General features: G+C 41.2%; 1 protein-coding gene across 1 annotated transcript in view; it reads right to left on the bottom strand.

Annotated features, from left to right (window-relative positions):
* Window positions 1-7,497: 7,497 nt before the first annotated feature.
* LOC117518141 overlaps window positions 7,498-16,824 on the bottom strand; it is a 35,365-nt gene continuing 26,038 nt past the window's right edge. The window contains exons 11-15 of the mRNA XM_034179201.1: window positions 16,586-16,719; window positions 14,319-14,645; window positions 10,892-14,219; window positions 8,522-10,840; window positions 7,498-8,482 (exon numbers count right to left, since the gene is read on the bottom strand). Of these exons, the coding sequence (XP_034035092.1) occupies window positions 7,656-8,482; window positions 8,522-10,840; window positions 10,892-14,219; window positions 14,319-14,645; window positions 16,586-16,719 (6,935 nt within the window). The 3' untranslated portion in view covers window positions 7,498-7,655. The remainder of the gene's footprint in view (window positions 8,483-8,521; window positions 10,841-10,891; window positions 14,220-14,318; window positions 14,646-16,585; window positions 16,720-16,824) is intronic.

A 16,824-nucleotide genomic window follows, 5' to 3' on the forward strand; every position in this document is an offset into this window, starting at 1 on the left:
GCATCAGGCATATAGAAAAATACTCCCTAACAATAAAATATCTGGAACAAGAGCAAACCGAGATTTCTGATGTCTGCCAAGCTGGATCCAGAACACCTCTAAAATTCAGTGGAGTCTTCCATGCCCTAATATCTATATTTGGTGCAAATTTGGTGAGAATCTGTGAAGTAGTTTTTTAATGTAATCCTTCAAAGCCTATATAAAGTGAAATCGTGATCCAGCATCCAGATCCAGTTCACCTCTAAAATTCAGTGGAGTCTTCCATGGCCTAATATCTATCTTTAGTGCAAATTTGGTGAGAATCCGTGAAGTAGTTTTTTTAATGTAATCCTTCAAAGCCTATATAAAGTGAAATCTTGATCCAGAATCCAGATCCAGATCCGGATCACCTCTAAAATTCAGTGGAGTCTTCCATGCCCTAATATCTATCTTTGGTGCAAATTTGGTGAGAATCTGTGAAGTAGTTTTTTAATGTAATCCTTCAAAGCCTATATAAAGTGAAATCGTGATCCAGCATCCAGATCCAGTTCACCTCTAAAATTCATTGGAGTCTTCCATGGCCTAATATCTATCTTTAGTGCAAATTTGGTGAGAATCCGTGAAGTATTTTTTTTTAATGTAATCCTTCAAAACCTATATAAAGTGAAATCTTGATCCAGAATCCAGATCCAGATCCGGATCACCTCTAAAATTCAGTGGAGTCTTCCATGGCATAATATCTATTTGTGGTGAAAATTTTGTCAAACTCCTTGAAGTAGTTTTCACATAATCTTGCTAACAGACAGACACAAATAAATAATTTTAAAAATAAATAATTTTATTAGGCCCTTGGCAAACATAATACAATCCATAAATTGAGCCCTTTTCCTATTTTAGCACAAGGCTGGAAAAGTTTACCATGACCTCTGACCTTGATGATTGACTAATTTTAACCCAAATGAAATTCCTTATTCCCATCCAAAAGCCCAATGTACCTGCCAAGTTTAGATCAAAATCAGATGTTAATATGATAGTTACATACATAGTTACACCGAGACCAACATGATCACAAGTACAGTGTACACCTACAGGTGGTGTTGCAAGTGAGTCTACATGTTGCAAAAAATTTTTTAAACACTTTCAAAGGTTTCCAGTAATATTTTTAAGTACAAATGCAAACCATCTTGAATATGAGGAAAAGTACAGGGCCCAAAAAACAGAACCCATAAAAATTGTAGTAAATCCTACAGTCTTACTTAATTGATCAAGACATTTGAAATCAATCATGACTTTTATTTAAGGTATCTCAAATTACATTTTGACTTATGTATATCTGAATTAAAGATATGTGAAATTACATTTAGACGAGTACGAATGTCACACTAATTTACATGCATGCAGAAACCAATAACCGATATCTATAAGGGTACTTTAAAAAGTTCTCGGCGTTTACTTAGAAAGTAAAGTATCTGGCGGCTCAGGATGTGACCTTCTTCTGTAAAGGGATAATAAAGCTTGAACCAAGTGCTTTTAGGTTCAGAGAGACTATGTTGAAACATAATGAAAGAACGATGTTCCTCCTGTGACATTTTCTAAGTGAGACCAAGAACTTTTCAAAGTGCTCTTGTACAATTCTGTAAGCCTGAAATTCTGAAAAATAAATCCCAAATGTCTGAATGAACTTGTGGAACTGTGAACTGGGAATATGAGTATGTAGATGTGAAAACGTAATTCTAGATGGCTGCTTTGCGCTCGCTGTCATCAAATCTTAGTGGTTAGCACTGTTGCCTCACAGCGAGAAGGTCATGGGATCGATTCCCATCTGTGGCCTTTCTGTGTGGAGTTTGCATGTTCTCCCCGTCTTTGCGTGGGTTCCCTCCGGGTGCTCCGGCTTCCTTCCACATCCAAAGACATGCAGGTTAGGTGGATTTGAAACTTTAAATTGTCTCCGTAGGTGTGTGTACATGCGGGTGTGAATGTGTTTGTTTGTCTATATGTGGCCCTGTCCATGGGTCAGAGACGCCAGTCAGAGATTGTTTCCAGCAAAACATTTTCTCATAAATACAAACAGTGGAAATGCCTCATGCCTTAAGAGCACTCAACAACTTCAATGGGAAAACAAAACAAAACATGGAATGTTCCAACTATAAATTCACTATATCCAAATCAGAATTTGCAACACACTACCTGATCATACGGCTGTACAAGTAAAAACACAAAAATAAAACATGCATTCCAAAGAATTACAATCTATTACATCATACAACATGCATAAAACCCTCAGTAATTAAATAGTGTCCTGACAAATTTGCTCATTAAAGACACAGATAGATTTCAAATTAAACATTTAACCTGAATAATGATTTAGCCAGTGGGGCAGCATGCTATGGGCACTGCAGTTACTAGATCTCAGTAGAAAAGAACACCTAGAGACATGCTCTCTCCATCAAAATGCCAAATAAAGGAATATCTTTTCATATTTGAGGTGGAGGCGATGGTCTAGTGGTTAAGCCTTGGGCTTGAGACCAGAAGATCATCAGTTCAAATGCCAGCCTGACCGGAAAATCACTAAGGGCCCTTGGGTAAGGTCCTTAATCCTCTAGTTGCTCCTGGTGTGTAGCGCGCGCCTTGCATGGCAGCAGCCTGACACTGAGGTGAATGTGAGGCATTGATGTGTAAAGCGCTTTGAGCATCTGATGCAGATGGAAAAGCACTATATAAATGCAGTCCATTTACTAATTATCATTTTAATGCACTGACTTCTCCATGCACGTGTTGACCCATATGGTTAAAAAATAAAGTAAGTCCCTTTGGCTGCCCTCTTGTATTTCACTCAGGTTCAACACAACAGATGTTGAACTGGCACAAGTTTTACACCGGATGCCCTTCCTTTATGGTATGTTCTCAAACTAAATGTTTTCATTGGCTTATCTTTTGAACCAGTAAAATATGTTCTGTCAGGAAATGACAAGGTACATGGTTAAACGGTTCAATTCCGAGTGTTGATTTAGGTGCCCGATTGGCTCAATAATACGTAGCTTAGTTCCGTCTAAACTTTGAATATATATATATATTTTTTTTTTTTTACAGACCAACCCTTCAAACCATGTTGTTTTTTTTTTCAATTGGCCCTGGCCCTCGAGTCCCACAAAAAAATCTGTAAACCAAAAAATAAACTAACTCTGGCCTTAGAGTCCAAGTCTCACAAGCATACAATCAAAAAGAAAGCACCAGGACCCTAATGACTCTGTCCATCAAACTCCTACAACAGTATTGGCATTGGCAAACACTTCTGTCTAGGGACCTCATGAGTCCATGAGCTCTCTCCAAGCGTCTCTCCACCTCAAAGCTGAGGACCCAGAAACATGAATGTCACTATTGCTTTCAAGGCATTCAGAAACACTTCTCATGGGTCTTCTGACTCCAGGAAGTCACTGAAATCCTGGATCTTAGACTTGACCAAGGACAATCGCAAAATCAGACACTCTGACTAATCACTCAGCTTCATAGATTCAAAAAAGTTCAGGACTGTCTGCAAAATCAAGGTCAGTAAACCTTTCCTCACTAATAGAGGTGCCTTAGCAACTGATCTTCACAACTCTTCCACTCCATGAAAGCACCAAACAGAGCTGATGCCAGAAGACATCCCTGACAACCAAAAAAAAAAAAAAAAAAAAAAAAAATCACTGGCATAAAATCAAAGACTGCCCTAAACCAGTTCTAAGAACTAACCCTGAATGAATGTTAAAAGGAGATTTGCACAGGCAAGACTGTGCCTGCAAAATAAAAGCATGAAACACTTGTTTGTACACCAGCCCTGTTATGAGATTATATATTGCATATATTACAAATCCACCTTGACAGCTCTGACCTTGGAGAGAACTGTGAAGATCACACACATCTAACCTTTTTTAACTGTCTTCTTTTTTTTTAACACATATACTTTGAAATAGCCAGCTTTTAGTCTAGTTTTAATTTTGTACACATTTTTGCTAAGGGCCTGACATGATAGCTACAACCAAAGGTTTGAATACAACTGAAAAGCCATCGCTACGTCGACATCTCCATTGTTTCATTCGGAGTTGCCACAGCAGATCCAAGGTGGAGTTTGCCCTTCCTGACATAACTTCACATTACGTGGAGAATGGGCAGGGGTGGCCTTGAATTGGGAACCTTCCACACTGGAAACAAGACCACTTAACTGCTTGGGCACCCCCCCGCCCCATCAATCTGGTCATTAGTATTATTTGGGATTTCTTTAATACATAGGTACAGTAGTGTTCAGAATAACAGTAGTGCTATGTGACTAAAAAGATTAATCCAGGTTTTGAGTATATTTCGTATTGTTACATGGGAAACAAGGTACCAGCAGATTCAGTAGATTCTCACAAATCCAACAAGACCAAGCATTGATGATATGCACACTCTTAAGGCTATAAAACTTGGCTATTAGTAAAAAAAAGTAGAAAAGGGGGGTGTTCACAATAATACGAGGTCTGTCCAAAAAGTAATGGACCTTTTTATTTTTTTCAAATCTATATGGATTTGAATCACGTGTGATTGCATCAGCCAAGCTTGAACCTTCGTGCGCATGCGTGAGTTTTTTCACGCCTGTCGGTTGCGTCATTCACCTGTGGGCAGGCTTTGAGTGAGCACTGGTCCAGCCCCCTTGTCGTATTTTTATTGTCAGGGAAATGGCAGAGCGACTGCCGCTTTGCTCCATGAAATATTTTTCAGAAACTGTTAGAGACAGCCAGTTGGAAACCATTCGAAAGATTCAGATGGCTTTCGATGGCTTTTCAGTTGAGTGAGTATCCGAGAAATTGTGTAACAGCTGGACATGCCACAACATGTCCTGTGAGACTTCCAACACGGAGGTGTTTTTTTGTTGTGCGCCATGAGCGGCTCCGTGCCGACGCGTGAAATCCTCCACACGTCTTTCATTACAAAATCTCCTGTAACAGTGGAATGTGCTGCAAAAGTGCTATGTCCAGCTCTCTTGCCATTTCTGTGGTAGTCACACGATGTCCCGGATCAACACAGCATTCAGTTTGGAAATGATCTGGTCGTTCCAGCCTGTCGATGGCCGCTCGGTGCGCCGCGTGCCCTCCGCCGCTGTGGGCCGTCTTTAATCCGGTTGTAATAATCCTTAATCTGTGTGACGCTGACAGAATCTTCACCGAAAGCCATCTGAATCTTTCGAATGGTTTCCAGCTGGCTGTCTCTAACAGTTTCTGAAAAAAATTTCATGGAGCAAAGCGGCAGTCGCTCTGCCATTTCCCTGACAATAAAAATCCGATGAGGGGGTTGGACCAGTGCTCACTCAAAGCCTGCCCACAGGCGAATGACGCAACCGACAGGTGTGAAAAAACTCACGCATGTGCACGAAGGTTCAAGCTTGGCTGATGCAATCACACATGTAGTTTTTGAAAAAAATAAAAAGGTCCGTTACTTTTTGGACAGACCTCTTAGTAGTGTGGCATTCGGTCAGTGAGTTCGTCAATTTTGTGGAACAAACAGATGTGAATCAGGTGTCCCCTATTTAAGGATGAAACCAGCACCTGTTGAACATGCTTTTCTCTTTGAAAGCCTGAGGAAAATGGGACGTTCAAGACATTGTTCAGAAGAACAGCATAGTTTGATTAAAAAGTTGATTGGAGAGGGGAAAACTTATACGCAGGTGCAAAAAATTATAGGCTGTTCATCTACAATGATCTCCAATGCTTTAAAATGGACAAAAAAAAAAAAAAAAACAAAAAAAAAAAACCCAAAACAAAACAGAGACGCGTGGAAGAAAACGGAAAACAACCATCAAAATGGATAGAAGAATAAGCAGAATGGCAAAGGCTCACCCATTTGTCAGCTCCAGGATGATCAAAGACAGTCTGGAGTTACCTGTAAGTGCTGTGACAGTTAGAAGACACCTGTGTGAAGCTAATTTATTTGCAAGAATCCCCCACAAAGTCCCTCTGTTAAATAAAAGATGTGCAGAAGAGGTTCCAATTTGCCAAAGAACACCTTAACTGGCCTAAAGAGAAATGGAGGAATATTTTGTGGACTGATGAGAGTAAAACTGTTCTTTTTGGGTCCAAGGGCCACAGACAGTTAGTGAGACGACCCCCAAACTCTGAATTCAAGCCATGTGCATATCATGAATGCTTGTGTTATGTGTCGGACGCAGCCCGGAGAACCGACCAGCGTTTGAAGGACCCAGTATGAAATAAGCAGAGCACGGTACAAAGGATAACTAAATTTAATTACATAACAGTGATGTGGAAAAATACAACAAATGAGTGCGCGGTCTGGCATGGTGGAATGCCGGTGTGCTCCCAGCAGCACTAACGGTCCGGAGCCAGAAACAGTTCGGACCCAAGGACCCCGCCAACACCCCCCAGGTGGCTGCGACACCCATGGAACACCCTGTTCACATACTCAAACTGCAGTGGAAGCTGATTAAATGACTAACATAACAGCTCAATACCATAAGGTGTGAGGGACACCACATATACTGACTGTACAAATGTTAGTCACAAAATCTAACGTACCTCAGGAAGTGTGCTGACGAGCGTGAGACCTCACCCCCTCCTCTTTCACAGACCATGGTGTCAAACCTGGTACAGTCTCTGCATCCACTGATGATGAGATGGCTCTAGAGACGACGATCTCACCCGTCTGGTCACAAGATCGAGTCTCTGGCAAATACACACTGTGTACTCCAGACTTAAATGCCACCATGCTCCAATCCGTGTAGATGCACCACAGCTGTGAGTCCTGACGAGCTGCACATGATCAGCCTCAGGTGATCAGGGTGAGGTCCTGATGACTCAGCCACACAGCCACTCAGTCCTAAACGCGCGCCACCTGGAAGGAAAAACAAGAGACAGCACAGAAGACAGAAACAAAAGGCAGCCAGGCCCCCCCAGCCATACAACAGCTTGGTCTTGTTGGATTTGTGAGAATCTACTGAATCTACTGGTACCTTGTTTCCCATGTAACAATAAGAAATATACTCAAAACCTGGATTAATCTTTTTAGTCACATAGCACTACTATTATTCTAAACACTGCTGTCCCTGCTGCAGGAACAGTCCATCGAGTGGCTCGATGACCCCCCCCCCCCCCCCGATGGTGAACTGGATGTCTGCATGGACTCTCGTCAGTTGTTGTTGTGTTGTATTCTGTATTGTAAACCTTACTGGTAGAATGGCCCAAGCAGAGAGTCACCCCTTTGAGTCTGGTCTGCTTGAGGTTTCTTCCTCAAATCATCAGAGGGAGTTTTTCCTTACCACTGTTGCTCTGGGGGTTGGTAAGGTTAGACCTTACTTGTGTGAAGCACCTTGAGGCAGCTTTGTTGTGATTTGGCGCTATATAAACTAAATAAAAATAAAATTAAATTGCACCATTTTATGCCATTTTATAACCTTTGTTTCATAAACACTTTACCAATGGCAAATCTGCAAATATTAAGACATTAGTTCCTCCCCAACACTGTAACATGTCTTTTGATCTTTCATTATTAGTTGATAACCCAGCCGCACACTTGGAGTCTTATCTTTAGTGTCTGGCATTAATGTTCACGTTTGCACATTTTACAGCTTAAGTCTTCATAATAAGCAGCTACCAAAAAATCCTAAAGTTGCCAATGTGGCTTCAAATTGTGATGTAATGCATGAAATATTACTGTTGCTTACACTTCCCAGATGGGCTTTTTGGGCTTGGGGAACTGCTGCCTGAGCTCCTTTTTTTACTCTTTCTGGATTTGTTGCATGGGGTTTGTTGAATGACTTGCTGAAGCTGCACAGAACTCACAGGACTAGAAGTTGCCTCTGTTGCGTGGATGTCACCAGTAGGCTGAGAGACCTCAGTTGTATCACTTTGCCTGGGGTCTATCCCTGCTGCTCCTCCAGAGATAATTAGACTCTCATCTTGAATATACCCGGGGTAATTAGACCTCCTGGAACCTTTGCCCACTTCAGTAAAGCTTGTAGGTCCAGTCTCTTCTGAACCTGGATCTGCTTCCAAAACTGAAGAGACAGTTTTTTCCACAAGTCCATCCTCTGAAAAAGATATAGATGATGTCTGACCTGTTACACTGGAGAAATTATACAATTCTCCTTCAATCTCCTGGTCAAAACTGAGTTCTTTTCTTGTTCTCAAAGGTAATTCTCCATGGTCACTCCCAACTTCATTTTTAATATTAATTGTGTTTTTGACATCTTTTACTTTGGTATTCTGGTTTGAAAAATTAAATTCCTCACCTTCAGATACTTGTCCATACATTGCCGACTGATCACCAATGGCCTCTTTATTTTCATTAAACAGTAAAACCTGTCCAGTGGCCACCTTGGATGATTGCACTTCCTTTGAAGTTGTGTCTATGTCATCTGAATACTTCATATTTGCAGTACTCAGACACTCTTGAGCTTGTATTCCAGTAGGATCTGGAGTCAATCCTTGGCTAACTTCATGGGTTGTGGACACAGAAGGCAAAGGCATTTCTTGACATTCACTCTCATGTTCTCCCACCTGCTCCATCTCTGTAGAAGAAACTGTCAAAGGAGGACCATTTGCAGGTTCAGTCTCCACAGAGCAAGAATCCTGATTTTTTATTGTGTAAGGCTTAACAGATTCTTCTTCTTGTTTTCCACTGTCTTCATCTTCACCTGAGATGCTGCTCATTTGCTGTACAGGTGATGAAATGTTCTCCATATTATCCTTCTCTTTTACTTTTTCTGTGTTGTCTAAGCTGGACTGATTCTCAAATTGGGAAACAGTTCCTGCTCCATCATTCATATCTGGCAAAATAATATTTCTCAGGACTGGCAAGGTATCTTTCTCCAGACTGACATGTTCTTTTGCTGTGTTATCCATGTTGCCTGAGTTTAGCTGATCCTCTGACTGAGAACCTGTTTCTGATATAACATGTCTTTCAGACTCTTCAACATTATCCTCTGAGATAATAATATGTTGCTGTGTGGATAATGCTACCACATTATCTGCATAATCTGAGTTGCTCTGATCTTCATATTGGGCAATTCCTGATGCAAGTTCTGTTTTATCCTGGTCATTCGAGTACTTATTTTGCTGCATAGACAACTCAGCTTCCTCCATGGAATAATTATCTTTCATTCTATCATCTATGATATTGAGTTGAACTTTAATTTTAGAACCTGCTTCGTATTTATCTTCTCTTGCAAACTCTTTAGTTTCATCATCTGGGAAGTTAATGTGTTCATGTGTAGGTGGTGTTACTTCTTCTTCAACAACATATTTTTTTCCATTGCTTATGTTGATATCTGGGACTTCGATGTGACAATCTGCCCCTGATGCAACTTCTCTTTCAACGTCCTCATCTTGGTCATCTATGAAAGTAATATGTTCATGTGCAGGTGATGTTACTCCTTCTCCAGCAATGTCCCCTTTCTCTCCATCACTTCTGTAGACATCTGGGTCTTCAAAGTGACAATCTGCCCCTGATGCAACTTCTCCTTCAACCTCCTCATTTTGGTCATCCATAAAGGTAATTTGTTCATGTGTGGTTGGTGGCACTTCTTCTCCACTAATGCCCACTTTCTCCCCATCATATATGTTGACCTCTGGGTCTTTCAAGTGAGAATCTGACCCTGATGCAACTTCTCTTTCAACATTCTCATCTTGGTCATCTATGAAGGCAATGTGTTCATGAGTGGGCGAAGGCAGTTCTTGTCCAATAATGTCCTCTTTCCTGTTGTCTCCATCACTTATGTTGACATCTGGGTCTTCAAAGTGACAGTCTGCCCCTGATGTAACTTCTCTTTCAACGTCCTCATGTTGGCCGTCTATGAAAGTAATATGTCCATGTGCAGGTGGTGTTACTTCTTCCCCAGTAATATCCTCTTTCTCTCCATCATGTATGTTGACCTCTGGGTCTTCAAACTGAGAATCTGCCCCTGATGCAACTTCTCTTTCAACATTCTTATCTTGGTCATCTATAAAGGCAATGTGTTCATGCGTGGGTAATGTTACTTCTTCTCCACTAATGTCCACTTTCTTTCCATCATGTATGTTGACATCTGGGTCTTCTAAGTGAAAATCTACCCCTGATGCAACTTCTATTTCAATGTCCTCATCTTGGTGGTCTGTGAAAGTAATATGTTCATGTGCAGGTGGTGTTAGTTCTTCCCCGGCAATATCTTCTTTCTCTCCATCACTTATGTAGACATCTGGGTCTTCAAAGTGACAATATGCCCAGGATGCAACTTCTCTTTCAATCTCCTCATCTTGGTCATCTATAAAGGTAATGCATTCATGTGTGGTTGGTGGCACTTCTTCTCCACTAATGTCCACTTTCTCGCCATCATGTATGTTGACGTCTGGGTCTTCTAATTGAGAATCTGCCCCTGATGCAACTTCTCTTTCAACCTCTGCTTCTTGGTCATCTGAGAAGGCATTATTTTCATGTGTGGGTGGTGCTACCTCTCCAATAATCTCCTCTTTCTCTCCATCACTTATGTTGGCATCTGGGTCATCAAAATGACAATGTGCCCCTGATGCATTTTCTCTGTCAACATTCTCATTTTGGTCATCCATGAAGGTAATATCTTTTTGTGTGGTTGGTGGCACGTCTTGTCCAATAATGTCCTCTTTCTCTCCATTACTTATGTTGACATCTAGGTCTTCAATTTGCAAATATGCCCCTGCTGCTTCTTTCCTTTTGACATCATCATCTCGATTACCTGCGAAGTCAATATGTACATGAGTGGGCGGTAATACTTCCCTAATAATGTCCCCTTTCTTTCCATCACTTATGTTGACCTCTGGGTCTTCTAAGAGAGAATCTCCCCCTGAACCATTGTCTCTTTCACCGTCTTCATCTTGATCATCTGAGAAGTTAATATGTTCTTCTGTGGGTCGTGCTACTTATTCTCCAAAACCTTCCTCATTCTCTCCATCTGTTATGTCAACATCCAGGTCTTCTACGTGAGAATCTACCTCTGATATGTTGTGTTTTTCAGTGTCTTCATCTTGATCATCTAAAAAGTTGATTTGTTTATGCGTGGGTGGTGCTACCTCTTCTCCAATAATACTATTTTTCTCTCCGTCACTTATGTTGACATCTAGGTTGTCTAAATGACAATGTGACCCTGATGCAGTTTCTCTTTCAATGTTCTCATCTTGGTCATTTATGAAGGTAACTTGTTCTTGTGTTGGTGGTGGTACTTTTTGTCCAATAATGTTCTCTCTCTCTTTCTCTCCATCACTTATGTTGACATCCAGGTCTTCTAAGTGAGAATCTGCCCCTGATGCATCTTCTCTGTCTACATCGTCATGTCGATCAGCTGAGAAGGTAACATGTTCATGTGTAAGTGGTGCTGCTTGTTCTCCAATAATGTCATCTTTATCACTTTTACCAATATTGACATCTGGGTCATCTAACTGAAAATCTGTCCTTGATACTTCTTCTCTTTCAAAATCCTCATCTTGGTCATCTGAGAAGGTAATGTTTTGCTGTGCAGAGAACCCCGCATTGTCCACAATATCCTTATTTATATTTTTATCATTTGTTTTACTTGAATTATGCTGAGAACCTGGGCTTGGTGATGTTTCCCTTTCAGTCTTGTCGCCATTGTCATCAGACTCGATAATATTTTGCTTTACCATCTCTCTCACAATGTCTTCCTCTATGTCTCCACTGATTATATCATCATCTGAGATAAACCTATCCTCAAACTGAGAACTTGTGGTCGATGCATCTTCTCTTTGAATTTCTTCAACTTGGTCATCAAAGGGGCTTGAGCCATGCGTAGATTCCACTCTCTCATCATCACTTATACTTTGATCTGGATCTACATCAACCTGATCATGGTCTTTTACTGATAAGTCACAGCTGGATTCTGCTGCTGAAGTGGCTTGAACATCAGAGTTTTCACCTTTCTCTGTTGCAGATTCATTAAGCGTGTCATGTGTTAAGTGCCTCTCGGATTCAGAGAACATATTCTCATCCCGCTGTCCTTCGAGGTTAGCTGTAACTATTTTTACTGCTGTTGTCTGTAATGATGGCTTTTCTTCTGCAGCTACTATATCTTCATTTACTTGATCTGTATTGGTCTCATCCTGGACATGGTCATCCACACGATCTTCTTGCATTGCATCCTCATCAAGAATAGTCCTTTCCTTACAGGCATAAACACTGGCTCTTGTACTCTTTGTTGGGCTTGTCCTTAATAATTCATCACACAATTTGTTTACTTTCACAGTAGACTCCAATGGTTGTCTCTGCTCAGCCTTTACCTCTTCTGTGAAAACAGCTATTTTCTTCTTTTTCTCATAAATGTGGATAGAACCAGGAACAGCAATATCCAGACTTGCTTTTGCAGGGTGTTGCTGTGTTTGTCTAACATCTCCCTCCTGCTCACTTCCACTCTGGTCTGCAACTTCATCTGACCGTAAACCTGAGTCAGCTGGACTGTACTGTTTTGTCTGATCTTCCACGTATGTAAATCCATTTTCTGGAGCTTGACGCATTTTGTCACTGTTTGTGTGTTCTGCTATGTTGGACTGGTCAAATGTTCTCAGTGGTACGACTGACTGTGGGAAGGATTTCAAACTCCCTTCATCAACTTTCAGAGTCTTTTCTGGTACTGCTTTTAGATCATCTCGCTCATTTATCATTGTGGTTCCACTATCTTTGAATACAGCTTGGATATCTTCAGTGTACAGGGATGCCCCCTGCGCCGTTGTGGAAGTGAACATTTCTGAAAGCTCATTGTCGGGTTTGTGTTGAGGTAATTTGTTAGTTATATCACTCTCTGCTTTCAACAAGTCTTTCATCACCCCTTTTTTTGATGGCAGTGTAGGTTGAGTGGTTTTAGAATTAGTAAAGGCATTGATAACATCAATGGTCCTTTCTCTCCTTGGATAATCTGCTCTACATGTTCTTGAAACCCTGCTGTTGTGGTTTATTTCTTGTAATGGTGGGAATCCTTGAACTTGGCTTACACTAACATGTCTAACTCCAGCTGGCAAAAGTCCAGTGTGACTCATCTCTGGATTCACTGCAATTAAATTTTCCATCTGTGGCTGCCCAACACCAACCCCTACAACAGTGACTGGCCCAAAACTATGATACCCTGTTTGTCCAACCCGTGTTTGGCCCAAATTATTCGTTACTGCAACAACATTCCTTTTATTTCTCACAATGTGTCTTGGCAAAATGCTGTACACACTGCCCTGGGCTGCTAGGCCTAAAACCCCCTGAGGAGGAGCAGCCTCGTTTATCAGGATATCACCTCTGGGCAAAGTGCCCTGAGGTGAACCTGGGATTGACCTGTGTGCCTCACTTGGCCTTCTCTTATCCTTTACTAGCATGTAATTGCCGTCAGGGTCTGGCCCAACCATTTTCCATCCATCCGCAGGGATTGAACCCTGGGACACAAATGGACTCCGAGGAAGCAACAAGACAGGACTGACTGGACTAGTAGGGCTGCCTGTGCTTGTGGAACGTCTACGGCTCTCAATACCTTGTAAAAATAAAGGGGAACTCTGGGCTCCACTAACTAAAATGCCCGAAGTAGAACTGTGGAGCCCACTGACTGCAAGACCCGTGGAGGAAATCTGATTCCCACTGACTACAAGTCCTGAAGAGGGGCTTTGACCACTGACTACATATAGGCCCTGCGCATTGACTCCATCAGCCATCAGAACAGTGTTCTGGAGCTGTGGCTGAACTACATAGCGCATGGGCTGTAGTACAGTGTTGGTAGTGTAGTACAGTGGCTGCTGCTGTAGTACGACTGTCTGAGGAGGGTGGGGCAGAGTGGTTGAACGAGTAATATTTGAGGAATGACCAATATTAGTAACCTTAGAGTGAGGCAGTGTCATTATTGAAGGGTCACTGCTTATTTTGGTTACCGATGATTTGGAAATGTTGGCAGAAGACACCATATTATCCCTTATCACATCAGTTTGCATTGAGTCAGTGATGCGCTCGTTTCTTGGTTTGACAACTGTCTCACCAATGTCAGTTGTGGCTTTTAAAGAACTTCCAGTATTGTGTGTCATGGATGGTTGATGTGTTGGAGGAGATGGAGGGCAGCATATTTCAGCCAGGGTCTTGAACTTTGGACCCAAGTCATTGAGGAACTGAAGACCATCATCAGGATCAACTAGGCTGCAGCAGCCCACTGAGCCTGCAGGGGAGCCCTGACCATCATAATCATATGTCAACAGATAGTCCTTCGCTGGCACAGCAAATGCTGCTTTCTGTTTAGGACAAAGAAACATCATGAAATGAGCATGTCAATAAACTGTAATTTGGGTAAAAACAAAAAACAAATCAGACATACAAAATTAATACTCTACCTGTGAGAAGTAATCATCAAGGAATATGTCAGGTAAGGCGATGTCTTCATACAGAGCCGCCTTGCGAGAATTATGGATGCCAAATGAATTCTGCAACAATGTAGTACTAGCAGTGCCACGGCTGAATGTATCCCTTGGATACATCCCAGTGGGATTGTCGACTTCTAGCAAACTCTGGCTATTTTCGTTAAAGTTCTGCATAAATGCACCATAACTTGTAGTCGTCTCTTGAGTGCCCCTCATTTGTGACTGCTTGGTGTTGCTGTTTGCTCCCTCAACTTTCTTTTGGGCCCCAAGCACTAGAGGGATACTTTGGAGTGGCACTTCCTAAAAAGAACAGAACAAAATATTAAGTATCTAAAATGTACTTGCATGAAGATATAAGTGAAACTGAAAGGCACGAAGCATGTTTAAGAGCACAGAAACAAACAATAAATACAAGACTTAAACTACTTCAATACAAATGGCTAACAAGGACATATATAACTCCTGAAATACTTCACCATATCTCTAATAATATTCCCGACACTTGTAATAAATGTGGTAACTTTAAAGGAACTCTTGTACACTGTCTTTGGGAATGCGCGACAATTCAATTTTTTTGGAAAAATGTAATTCAATGCTTAATGGAAATATTTAATATAAACATTCCACTTTGTGCAAAATTATGTATATTAGGAATATATCCCGATGGCCTACTGCAAAAAAAAAAAAAAACTTACTGCCCCCTGCTGGAATGGCGTGTGAGTTGAGAATGTAATTATCAATGTCGATTGTTCACTCTTGTTACATAATATCCATAATTTCTCTAAAACCATTAGTCCTATCAACGTTCTGTTTTGGCACCGTTCATCCTTGACTGAAAATGCATAAGCAAACTAAACTGTAAATGTCAGCTCTACCAGCCCAGTCTCATATTTTTTTTGCTCCCGTGACGAAATGAGTCAAATTTTCGTGCCGGGTTTTTTTTAACTCACGATTCCTAACCCTACTCCTACCCCCGATCCTAATCTTAACCATAACCTAATCTTACTCTTTCCCCCCACCCTAACCATAACCACCCTGACCCCCCGCTTCACTTTTAATGTCGTGCAGCCATCACGGAATGAATTACAATGAGTTTGTGCTGCTGTGACAAAAATGAGGCACTTTTTGTCACAATATCACAAACCAATAGGTTAATGTATATTTCGTGCTGCAGAATCACGACTTGCCATGAGACCAGGTTGGCTCTACACAGTTTCTCCGTGACTGACGTTATATACATGCACACACGTACACACGCATTCACGTATACAGACGCCACTTGGCTTTTAATATATAGATGATTTACCGCCCCCTGCTGGAATGGCATGTGAGTCCAGAATGTAATTATCAGCATCCAATGTTCATAGTTGTTAACTAATATCTGTTTCTCCAAATATATTCATCCTATCAGCTGACTGTTTTTCACAGTGTTCATCCTTGACACAAAATACATAAACATACCAAACGGCCAATGTCAGCTCTCCCCAGTTTCTCCGTGATCAAACACACAGATACACGTACACAGAGGCCACTTGGCTTTTAATACATATACTAGTGTGGTCCACCTTCATGTTTTCTATTATCCCCATGAAAAAAACATATAAACTCTCTTCTCAGATTCATGTTTTGATCTCAAATCCAAATGTACATTCACATATAGTAATGTAGTGGGCAGTAAAAATCTACTGAATTGGCCTCGTCATTACAATATATTCAGTAATGACTGCTTGCAGCATCTGTATTTTCAATATGCACACTCATATTGTAAAACAGGAGTGTCATACTTTAAAAAAAAAAAAAACACACACTCACTGGAAAAATACAAGTTGGTGAAATTAACTGAAGTCTTGAAAAATAACAGCCTCTTTTAAAAAGATGAAGATCAGGGGTGGGCAACTTGTTCCAGAAAGGGCCAAGAGGGTGCAGGTTTTCTTTGCAGCCACTGACTCCACCAGGTGATTTCACTGATTAATATCACTGTGAGCAGATGGAATCAGTTAATCAGTGAAATCACCTGGTGGAGTCAGTGGCTGCAAAGAAAACCTGCACCCTCTTGGCCCTTTCTGGAACAAGTTGCCCACCCCTGATGTAGATGCACAGTATTCCATTGCTTTTCTTGCCAACACTGAAATTTGGTTTCTATTAAACACTCACTCTGAAGCTGGGGTTATGTCTAAAAATGAACTAACATTTAAATGGTAAGGTATCTGTCAAAAAAGACAACAAGCATGTGACCTCACCTTGTCCTCCCCTTTGCATTCAGTGTGGTAAGATATGAGATGCTCTTTTGTCTCAAAGGGGATATCACTGAACTGATCAGGAAAGATGTTGTTTTTTCCTCCACAGTCACAGAATAGCAGCAGAAGAGGAACGACTGCAGAAAAAACCCCAATGAGTTTATATGTATTCAACCCACTCTTGGGATAGTTGGAATTTTTTTTAAACAAAAGAACAATGTTGAGCACCAATATGCACCATT

This window comes from Thalassophryne amazonica, chromosome 10, assembly GCF_902500255.1.
Source record: "Thalassophryne amazonica chromosome 10, fThaAma1.1, whole genome shotgun sequence".
NCBI lineage: Eukaryota > Metazoa > Chordata > Actinopteri > Batrachoidiformes > Batrachoididae > Thalassophryne > Thalassophryne amazonica.